Source organism: Tetranychus urticae, chromosome 1 (assembly GCF_039701765.1).
Source record: "Tetranychus urticae isolate SD_2017Ah chromosome 1, NJAU_TeUrti_SD_1.0, whole genome shotgun sequence".
Taxonomy (NCBI): Eukaryota; Metazoa; Arthropoda; class Arachnida; order Trombidiformes; family Tetranychidae; genus Tetranychus; species Tetranychus urticae.
In genome coordinates this window covers 13,527,086-13,548,030 of record NC_142958.1, presented here as the reverse complement: position 1 = coordinate 13,548,030, position 20,945 = coordinate 13,527,086, and the positions used below count along the sequence as shown (strand labels likewise).

Below are 20,945 nucleotides of genomic sequence, written 5' to 3'. Positions count from 1 at the left end.
CTATCGCTACTTATCTGATGTTGAAAGACTCAACCTTTATTAGTTATTTTAGCAATATTTTTTATACTTTTTCTGAATACAAAGTAAACTCGGAAATTCAATTTCCGTTATGAAGTTGAAAATCAGAACATTGTAAGATATTCTGAAGATGAAAATTTCATAACATATTTGAGCAACTTTATTCCCTTTTAAATCATGGAGTCAAATTTTTATATATCACTTCATCTCAATATTCATTGATAATTTACTTTATTCAAAAAAGTTGAAGCGAAAAATATGTAAATTCATTTCAGTTTTCGTGATAAATTTTTTCACAAATTCGACACTGATTATGAGTTAATCATTTAATTTTTGAAACTTTATCCATTCATGAAAAGATGAAAAATGTTTCGTTCTGATTCTTGATCAAGAGATTGAAAGTCGAAGCAAAGTTTAACATGGAATGAAGTTTGCTCTTCTCATTGAACAAGATAAAGACTCGAGATTAGACAGACTGATGAATATGATGTTTTCTGGCCTAAATTCAGTTGAACTTCCTTCTTGAGTTAACTCTTTCTTTGCCCAAATGGTAAAGTAAAGATTTGGTGTAAAAATGATAAGAAAAGAGAACAAGAAAAAACGGAAAAGGAAACTGAAAATTCAATTAGAAGCAACAATCTTTTTTGTGTGTTTTTCGTCAGCTTTGGCTTCTTTTTCTTCATCAGCATCATCTTTTATCTTCTTTTTTTCATTATTATATCTTGATTCCATTACTCTTTTATTTTTCCCTCTTTTTCTTCTTCTCCTGCAAAATCGCGATTCTTCTTTTCTTCTCCAATCAATTGAGTTTTTCCTTGTTGTGATCAAGCCAATAAGTTAATGTTCACTGAAGCTGTTCCAAGTTTCTTGTTGCTGTTGTCTTCAAGTCTCAGGATAATTATCCACTTCAATTTGATTGTGACCAATCAATTGACAAAGTGTACAGAGAGAAAAGGAAAGAAGAAAGAAGACGAAAAAAATGGATAAAATCACGGGTAAAATTGTAATTAAATTGCAACCTTAACTGTAACTTGAATCACTCGCAACATGAAACATTATAACTCTTTAAGCCTTTCCTCTGTATATAAATATATACTTTATTTCATTGGCAACTTTGGGTTGCCAATTGAGTTAACCTTAGTAATCAACGTTCATTAAAGTTTACTTTTTCGGGTCAACTTTGTCTTTAACCAAAAAGCCATTCAAGACTTTTCATCTTTTGATGAGTGCTAAGGCATTTTTTGTGGTATCCAAGCTCCTAATGATAAACAGAATAAGCAATCATTTTGAGCTCTTAGATTGGGTTTGGCTCAAAACCGAGAAGGACAAAACATCGAAAGCAAAATAGAGGAATTCAAACCCACGAAAAATATTGATGCGCTTATTGTTGTGTAAAGCAAAAATTTTCACTTTTCTTGAATTACATCAGTTCGTAATTAGCCATGATCGAGAAAAGAATTTGATTGATATAGATTTGAATGAAAAAATCAAAAGAATGCAAACTAAATGAAATATTCGATCCAATTCAGTTTATGACAATCAAAGCATTGTGTTTAATTTTCAGAAAATTACTTTAATCAGTTTCATTATTTAGCTTCTTCATTTTGCCCTTTGCTATTATATTTAGACCTTCTCTGTTTTGGCTTTCGCTGTCTTGACCCTTTATTCTCGGATTGATCTCCCAAAATAATCTTTTCTGCAACAGAATTAACAATCTTTCCTTGACCCTTCCGGATTAACCTTTCCTTCTTAATCTTTTTGTTTTTCTCAAACATTCGATCGCAATAGAAGGCTCGTGACGAGACCTTCAATATAAACCCAAAGTGAGATCTCAAACGGGGAAGCTTCCCAGTTTACGATCGTTAGATTTGTAACTTTTCAAACTGACCATACTTCAACGATAAAATTCTTAAAATACAATTTTTTTAGTTACTTTGCTATTTTCATTTGTGTTTAATTTTCGTTGATCACTACATTTGTTCACTCTTTTTGCTTCTTTTTGTTTTTAATCATCAAATCGTTTAAACATTGAAAATTGAACAATGTTGGTTTGATAATGAAAAATGTGAAATAAGATGAAAGTTGAAAGTGAAAGGCTAAAAATAAAAGCTCAATGATGTTAACCAGAATTTGAATGCTCAAGCGCAAACTGATATTTCTTGGTTCATTCCAAACGAGGTCGAACCAAGATATTAAATGTTAAAATGATAATCGATCAAAATCCATTAGATAAAAAAAGAGAGAAGAAACAGAAAGACAGGGAATTTGTAAGAATGGAAAGGGAATGATGCTGGGAATGGAAATTTATTCATTGAAAGATAATGATGATGAAAATGGGTGAAGAAAAATAAAGTAACCCAAAAGATAGTAATAATGAAAGAGGGAAAAAGTGAGTTAACAGGAAATTATAAACAAGACAGAACTTAGATAATAACTGGAAAAATGATGTGGTGATGATGATAGGTAAATGAAAGATGAGGATAAGAAACTGCTCCAGGCTCTCGGAGTTTATCAAAATGTTGCACAAAAATTGAGAGCAAAACTGTTTTTGGACCATTTTTCAAATCATTTGATTACCGTTTAGTGTCAACAGAGTTTATCTTGAAATATCATTATTCAAAACTGTTCATGATATTGACCATTAAAGGCTTTTTCGCAATATTTTGGACAATTTGATCTGTTGCCAAAATTAAAGAATCACTTATTCAATATTATGGATTTGAGGAAAGCTTTTCAAATCGCATTTAATACTTTTGATTTTTTGAAGAAAAAAACATTTCGATTAGATTCTGTCCTTTCTTTTGATATTATCATGCAAATATCGATCCTTGGATTACTCATTCTTAGATAAATATATTTTAATGTTTCCTTTTTTTGTCATTTTGTTTTTACTCTTAATTTCACCAACAAATGGTTTCAAGTTTTGTTGTTGATCTTGACTTTGAATATGGATTAATGTTTATTATGGTTGAGTGTTGAGTTACTTGAGACGGAATTAGGCTTCTGATTAGCTTACGTTGAATTTATTGTTTATTAGCATTTGTAACTATTGATTTGCATACTTTGTTGTGTTCATAAATCATCTTTCCTTTTCTCGATTTGACACAAAATTAATTCGAAAACTATTTTGAATTTACATTATCTTTTTACAATATTATTCACTCTCATGGTTCAACAATATTGATTACATGTATTCTTGGCATTGAATCAAAAAATTGTCAATAGTTGAACAAGTAATTTTATCCAAAGCGTAATGTTCCGAACTTTCAACGAAAACTTTTCATATATGTTTATCAAAATATGCAACCCAATCTCATTTGAAAGCATTATAAAAAATGGATCGCATTTCGAAGTAAAATGTCCAAATTTCCCTCAATATTCGATTTCTAATGTTCGACTCAATTTTCGATTTTTTGACTAAAAATAATTTCGTTGCAAATTTCAAATCAGTTGATAAATCTTGGATTTTCCTTGTTCCTATGAACTTTAAAGGTCGAGTGACGAAATTTTCTCCGAAAAATGCATTGAATTTCTTCATGTGTAAAATTCGTTTCAATCGAAAAGTTTCATTTAAAATGTGAACAATTTTGTTCGTATATCTGCACAAAACTAATGACAAAATGCACTATCAGAATATCATGAATTGTGCTAAAAATACTTCTACCAATCATGATATTTTGTTTGACAGTTGAATGTTTCGTTGAGCGTGAATGATAACTCATGTCATTCAAATGATTATACTTATGAATATCTTGCTCCAACAATATCACCTTCATCATTATTACCATTATTTTTGTTACTTTTTCTTGTTAACTAGAAAAGGTAAAGAAAACTTTTCTCTTCTTTTCTTCCAACTTTCTCAGTCTAAAATCTGTTGATGTATTCATCAGCATTTACATGATATCCAACAAGCCAATTATCATATGGAAATGTATTTTATAATTTTGTTTCTTTACAAATTTAGTTTTCTTGTTGTTGCAACAGAATAGATCTTCACTTGAATTTAAATTTCCATCGATAACCATGTCTAGTTGAGTCGATTAAATGCTATCGATTCTGTTTTTGGACAATCTTTCATTCTGTTTTGAGTTGAACTTTGAATGTTGAATCTTTACTGCTGATCGTAACAAAATGTAATCAAACTTTGGTTACAATGAAACCGCAATAATAATCTAATGCTTTTGCTTTTTGGTCATTTCATTACAGAACCTCCATTATTCACATTGAAACCCAAGGAAGCTTATCAACAATCAGTAAACAGTGAAGTTAAAATGCCTTGTGAAGGAGTTGGTCAACCCAAGCCAACAATTAGTTGGCGAAAGGTAAATCCCTTTGACTTTATACTTTCCTCTCATCAAATCCCAATTATCATTTGAAACTAATCTCATTCCCTCCATACTCACCTTTGCAAGATTAACTTTGGAAAGAATAAAATTTCTAATTACAAATGAATGCAATAAAAGGAACCACCAAACATCTTAAGTGTCAAACTTGAATCGTTGGCACATTCAAATGCTTCAAAACTGTATAAAATTGAATGCGTTTATTTGCCCATTTTAGCCGAGATTACATTCATTCGCAGTCGACTAATGAATGGCACATCAATAAAGTTTTAGCCATCACCAATAATATTATCCTATTCTGTAATTTTCATTTTTAAATACCGAAGTAGTATTAGAATCAAATCCAAAACTCGAATGCAAGCGAAAAGATATTTGTAACCTGTGAGGAAAAATTATGTTACAAATAGTTTGATTGGAATTCCTATTAAGTTTTATAGCTACAAGCCTGAAATTTTTAGGAAATAGGGATCAGATTTGCGTCAATACTGGATTTAAATCTGATATCGATCCGTATTATGGTTCAAAAGTTATCCAACATTTACGATTTTTTGAAATGATCGAAAATGCTCGTAAAATTCAACAAAAATTTCCAATAATTTTTCAAACTTACACTGCGGGGCGTTTTAAAAGCATAAAGTTCCAAAATTAACACAAATTGAAACTTTAAGGGTCAATTAAATAATTGTGTTAATTCGGGTCGATTTGTCACTCAGAATTCCGAGCAATTAACCAAAGAATCAAAAATAATCTCAAAAAATTCAATGCTAGCTATTTTGAAAGCCTCGTGGCTAATCTCAAATTTAAAATGAACGAGACGGATTAGAAAGGATTATCTTACATGCAAAAGAGCCTCTGATCCCTGGCTATCAATAGAGACCAACTTTGAAAATATTGATCAATTATTAATCAAATAAACGAAGAATGAACAATTTAAAACATAATTTTTCCACACAGGTTACAAGGTATTTATTGCTGAATCTGATGATTTGCATTCATCAATAGAGTTGATATTAAATCTGATAGTCTAACACTTTTCTGAATTTAGATTTAGACAATAGATAAAGAGAAAGATATTTCAGTCTGTTTTGTGCAGCGATGCTGGGATGTGAACCACGAAATGTCTCATGTTTTTGGTGAATTGATAAAAGTTATATTAAACTTGGTCAGACGATCGCTAAAATCGTATCTTATTTATTTCGATTCAATGTTGGCTTCATTTTTGTGTAATTTCTGTCGTTAGTCTGAAAACCTGTTTACAAGAAATCAAAAAGAGATTTTTCAAAATGGGTAAGCTGAATACACGACTGAGCAAACTAGGTAACTTAGAAACTTATGTGCCGATAATAAAAGTTTATGCAAAGTCACGAGCAAAGTTTGAGCAATAAAACCCATTGATATACTCGTTCTTATTGCAAAAATTTCAGTCCCAATCTGAAAGTGTTTCATTGCAATATTTGCAAAAATGATTGTCCAATAAAATTTGTATCAATTTAATGAAGTAAAATTATTAATTTACTTTTCCATTTTTCAATAATTCATTTGTTTTCGATCTCAAATTTGAGGTGAAAAAAATTCCAGACAAAAATAACTAAAAATTTTTTGTTTCATTTCATTTCATTAATCAATAAAAGCAAACTGGAATTCTAAACGTACAAAAAGTAGATATAAAATTCCCAGTAGATGATGAATTGAATGAGTGCGAGTTGAATGATTATGAATATTTACTTTGAAAGTTGAAGTTTACTTTTTTGCTTCTCTGGTTGATATTAATAATTGAAAAATTGGTTCATTTTCAATTGATAATCATTATCATGATTATAATGCATGTAAATATTATTGGATGGCGAACGAAACAAAAGTATTTTGGTAAATATCAGTTGATGGATGAAAACAACAGACAATATAACCATTGTTCTGACGTAAATGTCTTTACATGTTCATCTTGCCAGTAACATTATGTTAATGAGAAATAATCAGCATCATCATGATCGTCATCATTAACCCAAAGCCAATTCTTGTCCTATTTTTATCCTTTCCTTCTTTCATCTGACAAATTGTGAATCAAAATGTGACCCAGTTAAGGTTAAAACCATATTCATTGTTAACCCAACATTACGTGACAATGTACTGACCTAGACTCTGGGAATCAAAAGATCGCTCATAAAGTGACACTAAAAATAGAATCGAAAAAATGGAAAAACTTTCAGAAAACAAAAAATCTATTGAACATATTTTCAGTCAAGAATTCATTTTCAATTTATTCAAATTTTCTCATTGAATCGGCAAATCTTTTGGCCTCGATTCCCAACCTTTTTCACTTCAATGTTTAATCTATTTTTGCATCAAATTTTGTCGATTTGATGTTGAATTTGATTTGCCTTCAATCTCATGTAAAGTTTCATTTGAATCCATTTTTGCCTTCACTTGTTTATAACCATTTGCCTTGTAATTTATTTCACATTACAATATGATTATTGTCTTGAAAGTTCAGTTTCAATTTTCTTGTTTATTTGTTTTCTCCTCCTGCAACTGTCATTATAAAACCCTTTTTCTGGTGCAAATTTTTCATCACATTTATCCTCATTTCATTTACCTCATTCCATGTTAGTTGACTTTTTTTTGTCTTTTTTTCCTCAGTTGATTCTCCATTTCAATGAACTTTCCATTTTTTCAACTCTTCTCTCTCTCTCTTGGTTCATTCCTCATCAACATCATTTTATCTTTCATCCTTCGTTAAATCTTTAGATTCAAGTTGCTCCTTTTTTTCAACTTTAGCTTCGTTCATTTTCCACTGAATCTTTTTTCTTCTTCCCTCTTCTCTTCATCTTTTATCTGTGCAACTGAAAAACGATGGAAATGATGATGTGAATGTGAGAATGTGTAACGATTGATGTTGAAAGAATGTACAGAAGAAGAGCAGAAAAGGGCAAAAAATACAAAAAAACTGGTAACTTTGTTATAATCTGTATCATTGCATTTACAGTGTAATTTTTTTGCTTCCTATTCCCTGCTCATCTTTCATTATGGGAAAGGCAAGAAAAATTGCAGATAAAATATCAATGGCTAAAAATTTGGTAACTGTGAAAGGAATGGAGAAGAAAAATATTGCTCAGATTGGTGGGACTTGAAATTGAATTACAACTGGAAGCTGCTTGTAAACTCTACTTTATCTGTTTCTGTTTTCATCTTTTTAATGATATTTTTCATTTGATAAATTTTGGGATTTAAAAAGAGTGAAAATGGTGAAACTTTGCAGCATTTACTCAACTGCGAAAAAAGGAAAACTCGAAGTTTAAATTTTACTCTCATCGATTTTGATATTTTCAAAGTTCAACTTTTAATCTAATTTTAATTCATGACAATTTAGAAAACTTTTTCATCTAAATTCTTGACTTTTTCTCGTTCATTCAAAAGCACCTTAAGATGCATTCATAGATGTTCATGCAAAAGTTTTGCATTCGTTCAACTTAGCATTCATTAAGTTACTTTTTGAAAAACTAAATTAATTTCGTTCTTCTGGACATTTCAAGTTATTTTTGGAAGATCTAGTTATTCGAGTTTTTCGTTTCAATCCAAAAATTTCGTGTTCGACTCTTGACGCAATTTTCGTTGTAAAATGTGTAAATGATAAGTGCTTCGAACTGAAAGTTACAGAAGAATCTCAATTTACGATTTTCTAATTTGGTCTAAAAATATAAATAATTTTATGAACGAAATTAGCGACTTTGATTTGATGAACCCATTGAACCAGATAACTCATTGAATGTCATTTTGGTTATTCCGTGATAACTTTTTTACTCCCAATCAACTATGATACTTGAGTATCTTGAAAGCACTTGAATTTAGTGTAAACTTGACTAAAAAATGACGTTCTTTTTTTGCTATTTTTAATGAGGAAAAGTGTTTTCCTTTGCATCGCGATTCATTGAATGCTTCAATGTCAATGAACAAGCTGAAAGTGAAGTACAAATGACAGTTAAATTAATAGTTTGATTGAGTTTGTCTGTCTTTTTTAGCATTCAATTTTTTGTCTCATCTCTTCTCACCTTTTCTGATTTATAACTTGAAACGCGAAAAGAGGATCAAGTAAAGATTTATGGATAACGAAAATTGTGTGACAATTTGTATTGTTGATAATCAAGCGAGGTTAAGTGGAGTTAAGTTGTGAATGCAAAGTAGATAAAAAATAATGAATTTATCTGAACAAGAAAGTGACTTTTTCACAAAATTTCAATTTACCTTTTGTTTTCATCATCTTGTTGCGATACTCATCAGTTGAACAATATGTAAACTGCAAGGTTGAACAAGATAAAGGGAAAAATGATTATCAATCAATTGTCTAGGTTAATGGAAAGCTTTTCGAGTGAAAAGTATTTTGAATACTTGTTCAAGAACTTCATTCTTATTGAGAGGTTTATAACAATAATCTTGATGATGCTCATGATGATAATCAAGACTCAGATTTGCTTTTTTATGAGAAGAAAAGATTTCCTTTAAATATCAATTCTACAAATGAAATCATCTTTCATAAGCATTCATCAAATAACATCAATAAGTGTTTATTGAATGTAATCCAATTTTGAGGAGAAAAAATAATTTCTCCAAATTTCAGTTCAACATTCAAATTAACCTTTGACATTTTCCTCTAACCTTTTAAACATTAATTTAAACTTTAAATGAACATTTGATGAGAATTTCCAGAATCGAGTAAATATGAATATTTTTTCCTTTCAATATCATTGATCAGGTTAAACATATCAAGTTGAAACAAAAACGATTTTCCAATGTTGATAGCATTTTCAGAACTTTTGTCTACATTGAAATAATTCATGTTGAAGATGTATTCACAGGCTGAGTAAATGAAGAAAAGGAAAGAACAAAATAAACAGAGAAGAAAAAAGGAAGAAGAAAATGTCGCTTGTTGTATTATCCATTCCCTGTTTCCCTCAAATGATAAACTGTATATACTTTGTTGGCAGAATTCATTGGGAGTTGAAAGGAAAAAGAAGAAACTGAAGAACAAGAAGAAATGGAAAAGAAGTTGTTATTCCTTTTTTCATCTTCTTCTTCTTCTTCTTCTTCTCCTCTTACGGTTGACAGAAGAAAGTAAAGTTAAGACATTTTATCTCGACTTTATCTTCATCCAAATTTTGAATGTTTTTACTCTTTTCTCTTCATCATCTTCAGGTTCATTTAATCTTGATCCCTTTACCCTTCCCTCTGCCTTCCCTAATGGTTTAATATTTTGCCCTTGTTTTTGCCTCTTTCATCATTATCTTCATCTTGTTTCCCTTTGCGCTTCAATAGGCTGATGGCTCCAAGTTACCCAAGGAAAGAGCCTTCATCAGAGGAGGAAATTTAACGCTCAAATCAATAAAAAAGGAAGATCATGGACGATATGAATGTGTCCTCGAGAATGAAATAGCCACTTTGGTAACCTCATCCTTACTCAATGTTGACAGTAAGTACTCACCGGTTCAACATCGACTTCGTTATCAGATGAAATTTGCTTTCCATTGAAACTTGTTCATCTTTTCATTTTGATAATTTTCGTTATTACAGTTGAGACATTTTTTGTTTCATTTTTTGTTTCACCATTTTTCCTCATCCATTTGAAACTATCAATTTAAACTATTATTTGACTCTGAATTATGGCTTATCTTTACCACTTACTTTTCTGGCTACATGATGAGCCTCCCATGAGATGAACTTTCAACGATTAACTTTAAATATTGGTTGCAATCACTTTTCTCATGATACATTTTTTGCTTGTCAATTTTTCCTCATCAATGTTCATGTTCAAGTCTACTGGAATCACTGATTTAACGATTATCTAAATTTGTATTTTTTTCCTCATTTTCTTTTCACCAAAGGTTGATCCTAAAAGAAAGGTTCAATTCAATTATGGATTTACATTTTTTTTTTGTAATTTCACCTTTAATAGTTAATGAGCTTTACTTTATTCAATATTCACCTGGCTTAGTAGTGATTTTCAGTTAACCTTAAAACTTATAGAAAGCCAATTTTCATTTTCAATACTTTCATCAAAATGAGCTCTGAGTAAACTTAATGTCTTCAAGTATTCAGATAACATGAACCAGGTGTAAAAAGACGAAACTCAAGATCTCTTAGTTGACCAGAAATGGCAAGATCAAGTTTACTCAATTATTGGTCTTTAAATATTTTGAATTCGTCTTCGAAATTTTTCTTCATTTTTCTTCGATAAATTTTTGTTTCAATTTCGAAGAATATCTTGAAATTTATATTCCATCATTGTTTTGATGGAAATGTTGATTATTTTGTTTCTCGTCCTTATCATGAAACATTGTTTCTCTTTTGAAATGCTCATCTAATGGTTAGGGAAAAGTTTCATTTTTATTATTGGAAAAGTTCGAGGAGAGAAAAAACTAAATACGAAATAATATTAGCATCATTAACGTATTTGTTTCTCCTAAATGTTCATTAATGCTCATTTTAATCAAGTTTATTCAAGTAAATATCAATTCTCTGGGAGTGCAAAAAAGGAAGAGAGAAAATAGATAAATATTAATAATACTGATGAAAATAATGAAAGGCTCAATAATGAAATGCTTGTACAAACAACTTTAATGTAAACTAACGTTGTATCATGTTATCATTATCTAGTGTTTCTGTTTGTTTCATCAAAACTTAATGATCAATTTTAAAATTGTTTATCAATTCTTTTGGCAAAAACAGTAACTCAACTTTTCTGTTCCTCTTCCAGGTACAACACCTCATGCACCAACAAATGTATCCGTCAATACAAGTGCCTTTGCAGCTACAATTACATGGCAACCATCGTATGATGGTGGATATGAGCAAACTTACGTGATATGGTCAGTAAATGGATGAAACAATTTTTCAATTTTTCCCAATTTTCTTTTCCAAACCTTTTACCTTTCAGTTTAGCCTTTAAACAAAATTTGCAAATGGTTTCTCATTGAATTATCAAATGTTGAACTTTGCTTTTAATTTGTTGATCTTTAACTTGCAAACTCGAGCCTCGAGGTTACTTCGTCCACAGATAATTTAATTTCTCGTCTTTTATCAGGTATCGAATGGTTGACACTGGTGATACCAATTGGAAAACTATCCGAGTTTATCCTGAAGGCTCAACAACTTTTACATTATATTATCTTCAACCAGATACTGAATATGAATTTCAAGTTTACTCGAGAAACATTCTCGGTGAAGGTTTACCTTCATTGGTTGTCAAAGCCAAAACCAAAGGTAACGATCAACGAAAAAAAACTTTAACTCGCAAGTGACTGACACTTTTTTGTTGCACCCAAATATCGACTTTTGCTAAAATCAATTGCTAATTAATTTAATTGCACAAAATGATCATTTTCCTTACATTCTTTTGTCTTCAACTGATAATTCATCTTTTCATCTTGTTCTCATCGTTGAACCAGATTCACTGTGTTTACTCAGTACTGAAAGACAAACAAGTTAAATATAATGATATATATAAACGAATCAAGTCAATTCCTTGTTGAAACTTCAATAACAGTTAACACGGTCAAGTGAATTTATGAACATAAAACGTAACCAATGTTCAGTCTACCATCCAATCATTTTTCCTCCCTTCTCATCATCATCATCAACAATAGCAGCAACATTATGATTCTCTCGATTCTCATCATCTTTCAATCTCTCTGAACAATTGAGGGAAGAAGTAGTCCAGAAGAAGAGGAAGAAGAAGAAGAAGAAGAAAAAAATGTTATCATATTTGCAGTTGACAGTGAGCATTACATCTTCTTAAAGAGCAAAGTGATTATTCAGCTTGATTCAGAAGATGGAAGGAAAAAATATCATCTTTTCTCTTTCACCATTTTTCATCATTCTTTCAGCTCTTGTGGTAATATTAGTCTTGCCAGGTTTCCATCAGCCAGTGTTAAGCCTCTTGACTCTTCCAGCAACACCTTTGTTCATCTCTTGTTTATCTTGCCATGTTCATCGACTGAATTCATTTCACTTTGTCTTCTCTCTCTCTCTCCTTATCATCTCATCACACCATGAATCTTTCATCCTCTGTTGTCCAATTTTGATTTATGATGGATTCCGGTTGGGATGAAGAAATTCAATTTCCTGTTAACTTTTCATCCCTTTTCCAATTGCATGATAAAAACACTGAAAATGGTCATTATACAAAAAAAGGTGTAAATTGTTTGACTTTTGTTTTTGCACAATTTACCATTTAAAGTGTTATCGCTTTGATCAGAAAAAAAGGTTTCAAAATTGATTTCAGATTAAAATGATTTTTCTCCTGATTCAGATTCATTTTGTTCATGTCAGGCAAGAAAAGGCTCAAAGTTTACAATTTTTGCTTCCATTTTAATCTCAATTGTTACTGTCAATGTTATGATTGTCATTACGATCATCTTTAAGTTTGTAAACAAAGCAACTATTTGATGATTTAGGTGAAACAAATATCAGCAAAATGATTGGAAAACTCATGGAATCATCAAAAAAATATTTTTATTACGATGATAAAGCATTTCCATGATAATAACAATGGTCAATAGTTTGGTATAATAATCATTGTCCCATAATCTCCATCAAAATAAGTCTGAATTATCGGTTTGTGTTAATAAAAGTTAATGAATTATTTACAGATTAGTGTTTAACTTTTATTCGATATTGTCATTGGGTGCAAAAAAGTGTCTCACAAAACTGGGAGTGAAAATTATTCCAAAAATTATTTCTTCTAAAGAGTCGACATTTTTTTCTATTTTATTTACTTCAACATTTTACTTTTTCTTTCAGTTCTGGACGTTACCAATAGCCAGGGAATGCCGACCGATGGTTATGGGTCAACTTATATTCCTTCAGTGTTCAAATCAACCGGTAAAAATATTTACTTTTTCATTGTTCCAAAAGAATTGCTTGGCTCATGCATGATCAGAATTTTCTCATTTTCTTTTATCACCTAATTCGAAACTTAATATCGATATCTTTGCTTGGAGTTTTTTTTATTTTTATGTTGACATTTTGATGAGTTTATTTTTCGGTCAATTTTTCGAATCTTGACCTTTAATTATTGCATGAGTTTTGAGCCAAGCTTCAATTTAAACGATTTTGGTTGCGAAAAGTTTTGCATTTTGTTTACTTTGCTTTTTGTTTGTTTGTTTGCATGAAAACTGATTCAGTTTACGCATGTTTTGTTATTTATTTAGCTTCTTTTTTTTGGTCAAATGTTTGACCGTCTATTGAGATGAATTTCAATTGAATGTTGAGAGGTTAATTAATGGTTATTCAATTTTTGACTTTTTGACCGTCACTGACAATAAACTGTAAACAAACAAACAGAAGCAAGTGATATTCAAAACTCTTTGGCTTCCAATGAGAAGGACATGAAATCATCTGCTGAACCTCCAACTGAACCTTCAACAGGACCCAAGCCAGGTCCACCTCGGAATGTGACTGTTACTCGAGTTGCTCAAGGACATGCTATTTCATGGCTATCGCCGGCCAATAAAACAGTTCCAGTCGCTTATTATTATATTGAATATAAAATTGGCTCCGGATCAGGAGCAGGAGCTTGGAAGATATGGGGACCCATTGCCAAGGAAACTTCTTATTTAGGTTTGTCTTCACTGGGAGTGAAAAAATATTTAAACTCATAAATTCTTTTTGCCATTTTCTGCTGTTTAGTTAAAACTTTTAAACCTGGTGATGTCTATACAATTCGAGTCTTTGCTCACTCAATTCTTGGTGCTGGTCAACCAAGTGAAGAGATTCGTTATGAAGTTCCAGGTAAACATTTTCTTTATCCATCACTTTCTCACTTGGAGTCAAGTCATTTGCAGAATCACAGTTTGTGTTAAAACATACTGACTTCACTCCAAGTTCAATACTTGATAACATGATCAAATCAATTGAAACGATGACCTCAACTTTATCAGTTGATTTTGTTCTAATGTATTCGTTCCAATGGAGCTGAAATCTTCATGGCAAAGAGCTTCAGTTTTATGCTGAAGAAAGGTCTAATCAAATTTTAGAAGAAAATCATTCAATAAATTCTGAACAGATTTTTTCAATCAAAACTCGTTAATGAAAATTTTTTGCAAAATCAGAATTTCGACGAAAACCTATTCTTTGAGTTCATTTTATCGAAAATTCTTATTCTCAAATTCGTCATTTGACTCAAAAGATTTCAATTGATCAAAAATTTTTAAATCTTAGAAAAGAATCAATTCTATGAAGATTTTTCCAATTAAAACTGGTTACTGAAGCAAAATTGTTCAGTTTTAAAAACATGCTCTTCTCATGAAAATTTTCATTCCCGAAATTATCTTCTCAGTTCTTTTTTACAAAAGATTTCAATTGATGTTTATGATTGAATAGTGTTAACAACATTCATTAAGTAAAAAGGTAAACATGAAACAATGTTATCGAATCTCGAACATGATTATTCCTGAAACCATGAAAAAGATCAACATAAATGCTAATTTACCAATCATCTGATTTGAAGTTGGCAACAAAATAGCTGAAAAAAGTCAACAATATCATTGTTGGTAAATAATTCATTTTTACTACTTTTCACCAATTCTGACGTTCATCATGATAGAAGAATGGCAAATAAAGCAGATTCAGATAAAAATACATGAATAGCACCAGAAGGGTGATGAACAACGAGATGTTTGAGACAAGAAGAAGAAGGAAAAAACTGAAGCATTTTCTTCATCAACATATTAAGCGAAATGATTGATGCTTTTCATGGTCAACAAAATTCACGCAATTTTGGTTTCATGATAATACATTGGTTAGCAAACACAGACACACAAAAAAAGATTATGAATAAAAAAAACAAGTTTCCTTGGTAACCCATGCTAGTGTCAATTGTGGATGAAAAAAAGTGAAAATAATGACGAGAAGAAAAGGAAAAGGATGAATGGGAATTTGAATGAAGCATAAAAACTGTTACTTTTTTTTCTGCTCACAGTTGCACTTTTCTCGTTCAAATAATCAGCTTGAATGAATGATGATAATTTAAAGGTGAATTGTGTGACTTTCAATGTTATCACTTGTATTATTATTATAATCAAATATTAGTTACATGGAAGAGAAAATTTTCTTTGTGAGAAAATTTTTCCTCTTCGCTCAATGAAAACCTTAACTTTGCGTGAAAATGCTGTTTTTGAAATAGATTTATTGTGTTCAACTTTTAGTCTGCCTTCAACCTCATGATGAGATAACGATTGACTTGTTATGAAAAGGCAAAAATATCAAAATGGTGGGAGGTAAAAGTGATAAATTTAGCTTCATCTTAATTGCCGTAACTTTTCATGTAAAATTGAATGTCAAAGTTTTCTTCTCATGAAAAATATTCGAAGAAAATTTTTGCCAAATTGTTCAAAGTCACTTTTCTCAATTCATTATCGATACATTTTTTGTCTTTAATGTTGTCTTTGATTCTTGATGTTACCTTTCATGTTGTTTTTCATGTTATTTTTATCTTTCATGTTCATCGGAATATCGATGTTTTTGTTCATGGCAAAATATTTCAATCTTTCAACTTTTCCATTCAATAATATTCAAGTTAATCTCTCTTTGGGAATTTACCAATTTCAAAGTTTCTTTCCAAGTAAATGTTAGGTGAAAAGAAGCAGAATATTTTCTGGTTTTGTTCAGAACTTTTTTTTTCTCCTCTTTTCACCATTTTCCTTTCCTTTTCCCAACAATTTACTAATATAAAGTTTTCCAGTTTTTCGCTTTGATAATGTGATTGGATGAAGATGGTGTGAGATGATGAAAAGAGTTAAGATGGAGACGATCAAATGTCAAAATATACCATGATAAACATGGTGAAAAGTGAAATGAGGTCAACTCTAAAAATAGATTTTCTCTCTTGTTCTTTTACTTCCTTCATTGAGTTTAACTTTTCAGGGTGAATGGGAAAGCGAATTGAAAAGCCAATTATCGACTCGTTTACATGATTAATTTCAAACCAATTTTCCAATTTTCAATACTTAACATCAAAAAATAGTTTAAATTTTTAATCCTTTCACCTTTTCCTTTCATTCATTTTCATCATTAAACAATTGAATCTTTTTATCGAAACTACCTTTGAAATTAACTTTGAAAATCTGTTAATTGTCCAAGAACAACTTAAAGGATTGAATCGGAATTCAGTGTTGGAATCAAGCGAATTATAAGTTGCAAGTTTTCGGAAAAGTTTTTCATCTTTTCTCCTCATTGCAAGGGAATGGATGAAAAGTAATTTTCGTTTATTTGAATTGTCCGATTTTTTGATGTTTCGAGTCAGCAAAAGATTAAAATTTCAATTGTTTTTGAGCTGAATTTGCAAAAGTTCTGATTGAATGTTGAAAAGAAAATGAATTTTTCTGTTGAAATCAACTCTTCAAGTTTAATTTTGACTGTGATTGAGATCATTATCATGTTTTGCTTTTGATTGTCAACATTGATTGGAACAAAAGTATTAGAGTTTGGAAGGTTTGTTGGTATGAACTTGTTGAAAGTTCATATTTCATGTTCACTATTCACTTGGTTTTGTGTGTTGAAATGATGATGAATAAAAGAGGTAAAACTCTGAATTGATTGAAGGTTGAAATTGAATTTAGCCAGTTGTTGAGGTCCATTTTTATTCTGTTTGATTTGTGATCGCTTGGTTCAACATATTGAAACATGAGTTTCTCATGTGTATAACCTCAATGGAAAAGGCAGACTAGAATGGAATTGATTTCAAATAATAAAACTCAACAATAACAAGGAATTGAATGGTATTGATGAGATCACAATAAGTATCAAAGTGAATCACAATCAAAAAAATTATCAACATCTTATTATCTGTTGGAATTGTCTGAGAGCAGAAACAACCAAAAGTCGCAACACCATGAAATGAACCAAAAATGAGTCTCTTTTACTTTACCTTTCAACATCAATTGCAAGGTAAACTCATCAAACTCATGACAACATTTTCACCATTCATTCCAACAGAAGAATTATTTTCGGAATTTTTTGTTCAAAGTTTTTTCTTCGATTCTTTTTTCTCTTTCCATGATGTCTCTACCTTTTCAGGTCAATTTTTCATTCGAAATGATCTTTTCCATTTTATTAGTTAATCAAGGTTGACTTGAATTACCTTGTTTCTTGGTAAGCAAAAGGTATTGCATTCAAACTTTTCAATTGAATTTTTCCACTTTTCTTTAACTAGAAATTTTCCAATTCAAATTAAATGCAAATCATTTGCTAATTTGATTAGAGTTTAACCTTGTTTTCATCATTTATCCTTTAATTTTGATTGTAATTTACTTGAATCAATTAATAAAAAACATCTCAAGATTTGTTGAAATTGAATGAATAATTTAAGATGAAAACGCTTTTCACTTGAACTTGTTTCTCATTCAACTTGTTGAAACACTTTCAGTTGATCAACTATTGAGATGATTTTGACTGTTGATGGCATTTGCTGCGATTATTTTACACAATTGTTGTTACTTTCAGTAAACTATTTTGCATTTCAAATGTTGACTGAGAAAAGGTAAGAAAATAAAGATTCGTTCAATTGCAACTTGTAAGGATTTTCAGTCGACTTTTCACATTCAATTGGTTTCTCTTCATACTTTTACAGATTGTTCAACTTGTTCACCTCTTTCATCTGGCGTTTTCAATCAATCCTGAAACACTTTTCCCTGAGAAAAAAACAAATTATTCAAAATGAATAAATTGAAAGGGAAAAAAGTGTTTCCATCAAAACCAATCAAATGTTGAAAAATTTAATTGTTTGAAGGTGAGAATGAAATATTTTCCAGTTTAAATTGCCATTCTCATGATCATTTATGATTGCCATCATGTTGATGGAACATGAAATAGATATTGAACTGAAATTGTGATAAGTGTTGAACGAAAGTTGGCAAAAGTCGCAATCTTTGAAATGGATAAAAATGATCCTTAAATCCATCTCAAACTAACCAAAGTAATTTGATTTTTTGCCTTTTCAAAACTCTTCACCACTTTATCCTCATCTTATTTTTATCATTCTTGATCCTCATCATAATCATCATCTCTCATTGACTTTCATCCTTGATTGCTTTTATTCATCTTCTGTGAAAATCTTGGTAATTGTTATTTTCATCTTCATTTTTCTCATCTTTTTTCAACCAGTTTTTCATCATTGCTTCAACTGCAGGTTAAATCAAACCTTCACTTGACCTAAGCAAACACGATGAACAAGATGAACATTTACTTTTCCCATTTCCATCCAACAGTTAATCTTTTGAGTAAATCCTTTTAATTTTCCCTGTCCAACGATAACTTATCCATGATCATCATACCTGGGCTCAACATTGATCATTACTCGAACCCATTCTTATACAAAACATGGAACCATTTTAAACTAGTTTTTACCATTCATCAATGTTTCAAATCTGTTTCAATTGTCAGTTATTTGAAAAGAATGAAATTTTTCAATTTTTCTGGTTTTACCTTTTTGTCATCGTTGAATTGTCTGTTTCAATTGATTAATCATTCTCTTTCCAGGGTAAACGTTTTGCAAGTTATTAATTGTCATTTTGTAAAATTCATTTTCAGGGGGAAACTTTAGACACTCAAAGGATAAAGCAATTGCTGCTGGAGTTGTTGGAGGTATCCTCTTCTTTATCGCTGCCATAGTATTATCAGTTTGTACAGTTAAGATATGTAATGAACGGAAAAGACGCAAAGCAGAAAAAGGTAAATCGATTAAGTTCGCTCATTTTTTCAACTGAAACTCAACCTCAACATTCACCTTAAACTTGAATAGTTTCACCAAAAAAACCTTAAACACTTGACAGACTTTTTAAGGACAAAAACCTTACATTCAAACGATAACATTAAAAAAACTTTAGCATTAAAAATTGGAAAATCCTTTAAACCCAAAAATTTCGACTTTTTTGTAAGATCAAAAGTTCGAAGGCATAACTTTTTCAACTTTAATCGGTGCAAAATTGAATCTCTTTGCACTTTAATCTTGATCAGTTATTTGTTTTATCAAGTTTCGTCTTTAACCAACATTTGAAAAGCAAACTTATTTGGTTATCACTCCAAGCTTAACCTGGGAGGGAATTTTATTTTTTCAAGTTAAACTCAAATTTTCTCTATTGATCAGAAAGTAAATAGTAAATTTTAAATATAAAAACATATTCACTGATTTTTACATTTATTGAGTTAAAACATTCACAAATTAATTTAGTTAAAATCGATTCCTTAGAAACTGAAAATAAAAAACAAAACTAGAAACGCAATTTGATCAATTTAATGCTCTAAACAATGGTTGAGTTGACATTTGAAAATTGATGGACAATTGTTTGATGAAATTAAAATGAACAAATATGTTGTAATATTTTCATTTAATTTGGCCCAATTCAATTTTGTTTACCTTTCAACCTCTCAAAATTGAAGCCTCAGGTAATTTTACATGAACCCAAAAGTTATCGTTACTCCTTTACCTCAACTTTCGTTGCTAATAAATGATAGTTGTGTTGCCAGGTTAAAGTTTAAAAATAGAAATGAAAATTTTCTTCCAAACTCAAATGTTTCATGTTAACCTTTTAATCTCTCATTTCAGCCTATTTAATGGTAACCTGTCCAATAATGAATGTAGCCAATGGTCAAAGCTCACAAGCTGGAAGTCCAATGCCTCTTAAGTCGTAAGTTTTGCTTCTCATTAACGCTTTTCAATTGAACAACTACTTTAAACAATTGACTTGAAAAGGATGACATGGTAACAATACCTTTGACCTTTAAACTTAAAATAACCTCTTTTGTTGGCTCATTTCAATGGTAATATTCAACTGAAAGTTGCTCAAAATTGAGTCAAAATTTAGATCAGTTGAGATCCGGTTTTACGCTTTTATTTCCGTTTATCATTTTTACTCTTTTTTTTCATCAACAAAACACATTTCGTTTCTCATCAAATCATTAGCTAAACACATTTTGTTTTGTCTCGTAATTTTTTTAATTTAAAATGAACAAGAATCAGAATTATAAATTATATTTATAAATATATATTCACATCCGAATATCATTTTCAATTTCAACTCAACACTCAAAGTTGATATTTTTATTCACATTTTTCAATTAGTTATTTCAACTCTTTGTTTCCATTGAAAACGTCTTTTCAGGGAAAAAAAAGATTCCTGAACAATGGTTATCCTTTGAAATCTTGAAACAAAGTCAATTCTGATTGTTAATCTTTAACTAACATTTCTTATTCTTCCCTGTTTGCCTTCCATGCTAACCAATTGATGATAATTCAACAGAAAATTAGGTAATTGAACAATTAAATCTTATTTCGTTTCCAATCGTTTCCCTCATTTTTGCATCTTTCTTTTGTTTTCCTTCCTGAAATCAATATTTTCTCAATTGAATACTTTCATCTGATAACAGATATTGAATGTGAAAATTGTTTTCTCGGTTTACTCTGAAATGCTCAGCAAAATGGGATGAAAAAGCTAAAAGATTACATTTCAAATTGAATTGAAATACAAAAACTGTATAAATTTTGAGCTTATGATAACTCTTGAATGTTTTATTGTTATCGACTCAGTTTCAATAAAC

General features: G+C 30.3%; 1 protein-coding gene across 6 annotated transcripts in view; it reads left to right on the top strand.

The window, feature by feature from the left end:
* The window catches only part of LOC107361236 (protein turtle), a 51,173-nt gene that overhangs the window by 16,353 nt on the left and 13,875 nt on the right, over positions 1-20,945 (top strand). For 3 of the 6 annotated variants that reach the window (XM_089266264.1, XM_089266265.1, XM_015928011.3), the window contains exons 7-15: positions 4,225-4,340; positions 9,669-9,822; positions 11,107-11,218; positions 11,434-11,612; positions 13,152-13,232; positions 13,779-13,970; positions 14,040-14,141; positions 18,939-19,079; positions 19,954-20,035. In XM_089266264.1, the coding sequence (XP_089122390.1) occupies positions 4,225-4,340; positions 9,669-9,822; positions 11,107-11,218; positions 11,434-11,612; positions 13,152-13,232; positions 13,779-13,970; positions 14,040-14,141; positions 18,939-19,079; positions 19,954-20,035 (1,159 nt within the window). Of the gene's footprint in view, positions 1-4,224; positions 4,341-9,668; positions 9,823-11,106; positions 11,219-11,433; positions 11,613-13,151; positions 13,233-13,694; positions 13,971-14,039; positions 14,142-18,938; positions 19,080-19,953; positions 20,036-20,945 lie in introns of all 6 variants that reach the window. The other 3 variants (XM_025160630.2, XM_015928010.3, XM_015928009.3) reach the window with 1 other exon arrangement.